This window comes from Liolophura sinensis, chromosome 10, assembly GCF_032854445.1.
Source record: "Liolophura sinensis isolate JHLJ2023 chromosome 10, CUHK_Ljap_v2, whole genome shotgun sequence".
Taxonomy (NCBI): Eukaryota; Metazoa; Mollusca; class Polyplacophora; order Chitonida; family Chitonidae; genus Liolophura; species Liolophura sinensis.
In genome coordinates, this window is record NC_088304.1 from 19,881,974 (window position 1) to 19,889,847 (window position 7,874).

The window sequence follows — 7,874 nt, forward strand, 5'->3', positions numbered from 1 at the left end:
GCGTGATGACCTCATTGGCTATGGTAATAGTTGTATGTTAACTAGTTGCACCTCTTTTTGTTGTCCAAAAAACAGTCACAGGGTTTACTAGATAATCTCATCATGGAATTCTGTTTGTGTCGAAAATGTTAACTTCATGTGCCCAATTACTATGAATGTTCAGGGGTGTTGCATGCTGACATGCATATTATGCCAGATATGCTGGCTTTATTCTGTCCGGTGGTTGAATTACATGAGGTAACGGTTCAATCCTGACCTCAGACTTTATATTCAGGCAAGTGGTCAACAGTGCTTGTATAGCATTGGCTTTGGAAGCAATACCACTGTTCATCCAAAAAAACCCAAAACAAACAAACAAACAAACCAACAAAAGACGTAAAATAAATAAATAAACTAAATCAAAAGTAAAGTTGAACCAATTTAATGCTGACCAACAAAATGAAGGTGCATACACAGACACACACACAGGTGCACCATAGACTGTTGAGCGCATAAAACTACATGGATCTGAAGAAAAAAAAACGTAACATGATTTTCGAGCATCTCCAACCTTTCCAGGCCTAGGCAGCCACTGAGCCCTTTGTTCTGGGATAGTCGAATGACGGCCGTACCACTTTCAGATTGTTTCTCCCATTTTTCATTCACGACGTAATGGACTTAATTCCCACAAATATAGTACACATTGTGCCAGTGAGTTAGGGAAAGTTTGTTACATGTACTTTGATGGTTTCATCTGAGTACTCTGGTTTCATTTTCTTTCATCTGGGTAGTCTGGTTTCATCTGGGTACTCTGGTTTCATCTGGGTTCTTTGGTTTCATTTTGTTTCATCTGGGTACTCTGGTTTCATCTGGGTACTCTGGTTTCATTTTGTTTCATCTGGGTAGTCTGGTTTCATCTGGGTACTCTGGTTTCATCTGGGTTCTTTGGTTTCATTTTGTTTCATCTGAGTACTCTGGTTTCATTTTGTTTCATCTGGGTACTCTGGTTTCATCTGGGTTCTCTGGTTTCATCCCTCAAAGGTAAAGAACTGCTATTGCATTAGTGAAATATTCATGAATATGGTATTACACACCAATCACTCAGTTCATATGCCCAGAAAGATAGATTTGTTTACTATTCATATAGTCTAATGTTGACTGATGCAATCAATTTCTGTGAACAATCATTATAAGTTTAATACTGTAAATTACATTCAGTACCTGGTATACATTTATTTGTTAATCTGCAAACATTTTTAGAAAGTCAATGAAATAACAGAGTTATTTTGGTGCTTGTCTATTTGATTCTCAATGATTGATGAAGTTGGGAAAAGATGAGAAATATGTTAAAGTTGTTCAGTTATTCACTGATGGTATGAAATATAGCCCAGTGGAAACCAACGACCATCCGCAGGTTGCCTACAGACCTTCCCACATACGGCCGGAGACGAAGCCAGCATGAGCTGGACTTGAACTCACAGCGACCGGGTATGAAATATATAATCATTATATATATATATTACATTATATGTGATGATAATGCTGTCGGTAATTAATAAACTATGGTGCCCACAGCAGAATACTTTGCTCACATTTTTTAAAAACAGTTTTGTTGTCAAAACGTAATAAACTCTCTTTTATAATTCATTTACTATGGAGAAAAGAATATGGTAAAAGATTTTATATTCCATACATGTGTATACTGTTAGTGGTGGGAAAAACATGCTGATTAAGAAATTTATCTCCGTTGTTAAAGAGATACAGAATCAGTGCTGATTGGCTGGTGTGAGAGGCAACTCCAAGCTATGCCTTGCCTAAGCTGAATTTTAGATATGGTACATTTATTCAAGTATGATCAAGGCTGCAAGATTTAACCCAGGAAACCCTATCTCCACTCACAGCCAATCATCAAAGATTCTGTATCCCTTTAAGGTGTTAGTCAAGTGTTGATGTTGTCCTTGTATTCATATTGTTAAGGCGACACCAATCTTATTTTATGTTTTATGGGCGAGCGTACATTGAAAAATCCAAAAAGAATAAAAGTGAAAGTCCACATCTTTGTTTTTTTTTTTTATCATAGGGTTTGAATAAATTTCTTGTTTCTCAAGGCCTTATTGTCATGTAAATACTTCTTCAACAGGAAAAAATGGTTGAGATTATCCAAAGTTTTTCACAAATTAGACGATTTTCATATCGTAATTTTTTTTTTGTACATTCTCTGGTGACATCGAGAAAACATTGATTCTGTGCATCAAACAACACTTTAAATTGGCGTGGTCTTATACAAGCGTGGACAATGTATATATACAGGTTAAAATATGAGGCAGCCGTAGTACAGTGCTCAGTCTGCCGTTCAAGTTGTGAGGTTCGTCTGTTTTATGTGTATGTGATAAAATATGATAATCAGAAAGTGTATAAAATGTGTGATTCTTCTCATGAAGTTATAAAATGTTGTAATATGTGAATGACTAAATTTTAAACTGTCAGTGGTTATTGTGTGATAACATGGGAAGTGCTCAAGCTCAGTCATTATATTTGCCAAGTGCCTGTTCCGGGTAAGGTTTTTTTTTTTTATCGTACCTCCATGCAACACTGCTGAATTGTTACATACCCTAAACGACCGAAAATTCGACCACAAAAGAGCATTTTTGGAGTCAAATAAATGTTGTGAGGTATTACTTCTGGTGCTAAAATTCACATTTTCCCAGTAGGATATCACCCTACCTCCCAAACACCTCTCAAAGCACCTTGCCAAAATCAATAGAACATGGAGCTTCCAGAATCGGGTGGGGGGGGGGGGGGAATGAGCAACTTAGTCATGGACGAAATTTTTGGTCATTTAGGGTACTTGTTTTTATCCAGTACATTGAGCTCATCGGTGCTCTTCGTTCACTTGGTTGACAGGTGAACTACCAAGTTCATGATACAGAATTTCCTGCTGGGTTTTGTACAGTTATCTTAGAGTATTAGCCTGTAAGTCTTCTTGCATAATTTTCAACCATGTGCATTTATATGCTATTTCTTAAGGTGGCCTTTTACTTTGTGAATGTTAAACTGCTAAAGCAGCCTTAAGGCCTTTATACGGAAGAAGTGCATTTTACATTTAATTTTGTAAATGGTCAGAACTATTTTCCCGATATATATTCTCCACTGGTCCTAAATGCGCTGCACTTTAGCATGGGGGGTCATTCTGTTTGTAAGTTACAGCGGGTAGCATTCACCGCCTGAAATCGACTTCATGGATAATGGAAGTCACTGTAACCTATGTGTATGAAGCATTTTAAATATTCACAGCTTTTTATCACAACCAGATTGTTATGCACTTAGTATTAAATTGTGATGTGAAACGTTATTGTTCATGTGGACTGATGTGTACAAGTATTCAGCTGCTTTCATGGTGCGTAATAAACGCATGTGAATGTATTCATTCAGTGTTGCAAATAAGAAATCCATTATTGGTCTATTACATGGATACAGTAAGAAATGATACTGTATTCCTACTGTAAGCTTACATATGTATATGTTATATAATCTATATAGCTATACCCAAGTGTTATGGTGAAATATATTCAAGAAAACAATTCTTGTCCATTTTATTTTTCTTCAAAATTATGTCAAAGATATAAATCACGTTAAAACATCAGTGTGTATTTATTTGGATGAAAGTCAGCCTGTAGCAGCGCTGGATATACTTGTATTTGGATGGAAGTCAGTCTGTAGCAGTGCTGGATATACTGGTATTTGGATGAAAGTCAGCCTGTAGCATTGCTGGATATACTTGTATTTGGATGAAAGTCAGTCTGTAGCAGTGCTGGATATACTGGTATTTGGATGAAAGTGAGCCTGTAGCATTGCTGGATATATTTGTATTTGGATGAAAGTCAGTCTGTAGCAGTGCTGGATATACTGGTATTTGGATGAAAGTGAGCCTGTAGCATTGCTGGATATACTTGTATTTGGATGAAAGTCAGTTTGTAGCAGTGCTGGATATACTGGTATTGGGATGAAAGTGAGCCTGTAGCATTGCTGGATATATTTGTATTTGGATGAAAGTCAGTCTGTAGCAGTGCTGGATATACTGGTATTTGGATGAAAGTCAGCCTGTAGCAGCGCTGGATAAACTTGTATTTGGATGAAAGTCAGTCTGTAGCAGTGCTGGATATACTGGCATTTGGATGAAAGTCAGCCTGTAGCAGCGCTGGATATACTTGTATTTGGATGAAAGTCAGTCTGTAGCAGTGCTGGATATACTGGTATTCGGATGAAAGTCAGCCTGTAGCAGTGCTGGATATACTTGTATTTGGATGAAAGTCAGTCTGTAGCAGTGCTGGATATACTGGTATTTGGATGAAAGTGAGCCTGTAGCATTGCTGGATATACTTGTATTTAAATACTGACATTAATCAAGCGTGACATAAAACAGCTTGGCATGTAATTGTCAGCCCGATATGCAGACAATGAGCCACATTGTTCAGCAGAGCCACATTGTTCAGCAGAACATCATTCAGCAGAGCCACATTGTTCAGCAGAACCACATCGTTCAGCAGAACTGCTGTACCTATTTTCCAACCATACGACACCTCAACATTACATACAGTTTGGCTCGTGTATAAAATACAGGGTCCATTCCACAAGGCCATTTCTGACTTAAGTCAAAACTGGAAGTTGAAATGTAGACATTTTATAGGGTGAACAAAATGTTCATTTCTGATAGCTCAATAGAAGCTTTGATTGAATTTCAGATTTTGAATGTTCAGAGATGGCTTTGTGGAGTCAGCCCCAGGTGTGTATGTAGCGTATACCATACACTACTGGCATCCAATAACATTTAAGGGTGATGTCTTAAGTACTGTGTGTATTGAGCTCCACAAATGTAAAGTACAATAATAAGGTCCAGTTCATGCTTGCTCCCTCTCAGGTAGTATGTGGGAAGGTCTAGCAGCAACATGTGGATGGTCATGGGTTTCCTCAAGGCCAGTTTCCTTCCACCATAATATGGCGTAAAACACCAGTCAAATAAATAAATCACAGCAATAGGAGGAGGATATTCCACCACTGATGCCATATGTTTTTATTAATTACCATAACTTGCACAATTCATGATGATAAATATTGTTGATGGTCACCAAATGGTTAGAGTGTCGGGAGACCTTGGGAACAAATCAGGGTCGGGTCATACCAAAGAAAAATGGTACTTGCTGCTGGCTCACATTGCCCTCAGCACTGAGAGGTTATAGCAAGGAAGCATGACTGGTTGGCTCGTCGTCAGTATAATGTGACTGATTGAGGTATCATGTCTGGTGTCATTAGCATAATATTTCAATGGCAGCAACAATTTGGCGACATGGACTCGCCCTGCAACAAGAAGACACCATATATGTACACACACCTTATGACTCCTCTTCATCATATGACTAAATAATTGTTAAGCATGACGTTAAACCCCCAATCGTATAAATATACACCTATAATAAATATTGTTTATTTGATTCGATTTTTACACGGTACTCAAGAATATTTCACTTCAAGCTGCACAAAAAGGCAAACAATATTCAAAGCCATATTGGGGCCTCTGTGGCTGAGTTGGTTAGCGCGTGCACAGTGTAATGACCCAGGAGCCTCTTACCAATGCGGTCGCTATGAGTTCCTTTCCAGCCGTACGTAGAAAGGTCTGTCACCAACCTGCGGGGGGTCATGGGTTTCCCCTGGGCTCTGCCTGGTTTCCTCCCACCATAATGCTGTCTGCCATCATATAAGTGAAATATTCTTGAGTACGGTGTAAAACACCAATAAAATAAATAAATAAATAAATAAATCCAAAGCTGTTTTAGAAGAATTTACTGGTAAATACAATCATGCATGTACATTTACATTGTTATCCTCCTCTAGTTGGAAATAGACAGAAACATGTATCTGTACAACAAAATGTTCAAGAAAACTTCTGAACAATTCACAAACACATTACTTTTAACTGTTCCTTAGTACAAAGCTGCTCCAGCAATTTTATTGTTGACTTAGATTCCTTCTCTTTTGACACCCTGTGATCTCTGAGAACTACGGATTCTGCAAAGAACCAATGCCATCCATTTCAACTGTGCCTAACTGGCAATCCAAACAACAAATGAGTCCAGCGCTACCATACTGTACATGCTAGGGTTTTTTGCCATGTTTCTTCCCCTTGCTTTTGCTCTTCCCTGATTGGTTGCCAAATCTGTTGCTGGCTGCCGCTCCCTCTGATTGGACGAGATGAAGTGACCTGGGTTCCATGGCACTGGCTCTAGCAGATGCGTCCTGTTCTATGCTGGCTCTGATAGTGTTCTCAAGACCCTGGTAGTAGAACAGTAAGAGAGGAAAATGTATTTTCATTTCACTATTATCATCCCGTTCCTTATGAATGACACAGTGCCGGTAATGTACTTGAATGCTGAATTTAATACAAACTACAGCATATCAGCTTTGTGTGCTTTGCTAATTATTTAACTGAGCGCTCAAAGATTTAATACTTTATATACACTATAGAGTGTATTTCTTGAAAAATTATACAAGACAAAAATGCATGACAAAAATTTTTGAATCATCTTATTACTACCAAATGTTTGATATTTTAAGGTCTTTATTATTAATAATATCTACATGGCATACACAATAACTAGAAACACTATATTTATTGTGACCTGGTCTCAGCTTGAGGTCATTTTGATTTCAAGCTCTTCGAAACAAGTGAAATGACCAAACATTTTGACACCTGAATTTACAAGAGAAGATTTTATCTTTATCTTGTTTGTCATTCAAAGATAATTAATTTGTTTACCTTCTTCAGTTTGGCTACTTGCACGAGCTTTGCCTTCTTTGGTGCAATGATTCTTCCTTTATGAAAGAACAAAAGCAAGCTGAGTGTGAATGACTGATTGATTGATTGATTGTTGTTTCAAACTGAAAGCAGAATTTTGACTGTATTCCATGGCAGTGAGATGCATGAACCAGAGTAACCAGGGTAAACCACTCTAATTATTCCTTCGTCGTTATATGACTGAAAAATTGTCAAGTACGACTTTAAACCTCAATCATTTGCTCACTCGGGAGGTGGTAAATCCAGGGTCAATTCTGGGTTGGGCCACGTCTAAGACCTTAAATGAGGAAGTTGTAACTTTTGGCTTTTTTTTTTCAAATGTCTTGACAAATGTTATTTACCCCTACAAACAAAACTACGTCATTTTTTCCTCGTCCATATACTTTTTTTCTGTCCCACAATCTTATGAATACTGGATACGCGGGTCAATATCCTAACCAGACCTTCACCTATACAGAGGGCAGATTTTTTTCCTTTCCTTTCTTTTGGCTTACAAATAGTGTTACCCCATCATACATATTCATGTCACGCATGATCGTAATGCAGGTACAGAGTTGTGAAAGTTGACTAATTCAGGCTGCTGGCATTGTCTATCGTTGACCCGCTTCTGTGTTGTTTATAGCGTAAAGTAAATGCGTCACTGCAATGACGTCAATTCAACGTGGCCAAAGCAGCAACCAAAACTTTAAAACTCTCCGTCAGAGACGTACACAGCGAAGTAAACATGTGCACGTGTACAGCCCATGCATGTTGTTGTTGTTTCAGATTCTATGTTCAGGTGTCACATCAGCACATTTGATTCGTGACACACACAAAAATTATGTCAACTGAGATAAATGATCTTACCGCCCCTTTTAGGACCTTTGTTCTTGTTCCTGTCTTTGTGTTTTGGTTTCCCGTGGACGGGAACTTTAACGTTAGTTTTCAATTTCCCCTGCGCCATAATTTGCGTATTTAGGTTAATAAATCGGATGCTGGGTCAATGGAAGGGACCATTTATATAGGGGATAAAGAGGTCTGAGAAAATAAGTTTTTGTCCTGTATC

At 38.1% G+C, this 7,874-nt stretch overlaps 1 protein-coding gene across 1 annotated transcript; it reads right to left on the reverse strand.

Moving 5' to 3' along the window:
* Positions 1-5,994: 5,994 nt before the first annotated feature.
* Positions 5,995-7,794, reverse strand: LOC135477190 (leydig cell tumor 10 kDa protein homolog). The gene is made up of 3 exons (XM_064757347.1): positions 7,676-7,794; positions 6,791-6,846; positions 5,995-6,306 (listed from the first exon to the last, which is right to left on the reverse strand). Exons 1-3 carry the CDS (start codon positions 7,770-7,772, stop codon positions 6,130-6,132), a joined length of 330 nt encoding a protein of 109 aa, XP_064613417.1. The 5' UTR covers positions 7,773-7,794; the 3' UTR covers positions 5,995-6,129.
* Between the last annotated feature and the right edge of the window lie 80 nt (positions 7,795-7,874).

What these genes read in the sequence shown, in the direction of transcription:
- LOC135477190 (XM_064757347.1), bottom strand. Translation starts at nt 7,772, where the DNA reads ATGGCGCAGGGGAAATTGAAAACTAACGTTAAAGTTCCCGTCCACGGG. An exon ending in CAAAGGTCCTAAAAGGGGCG is followed by an intron (nt 6,847 to 7,675) that starts GTAAGATCATTT and finishes TCTTTCATAAAG; the next exon opens with GAAGAATCATTGCACCAAAG. An exon ending in AAGTAGCCAAACTGAAGAAG is followed by an intron (nt 6,307 to 6,790) that starts GTAAACAAATTA and finishes TTCTACTACCAG; the next exon opens with GGTCTTGAGAACACTATCAG.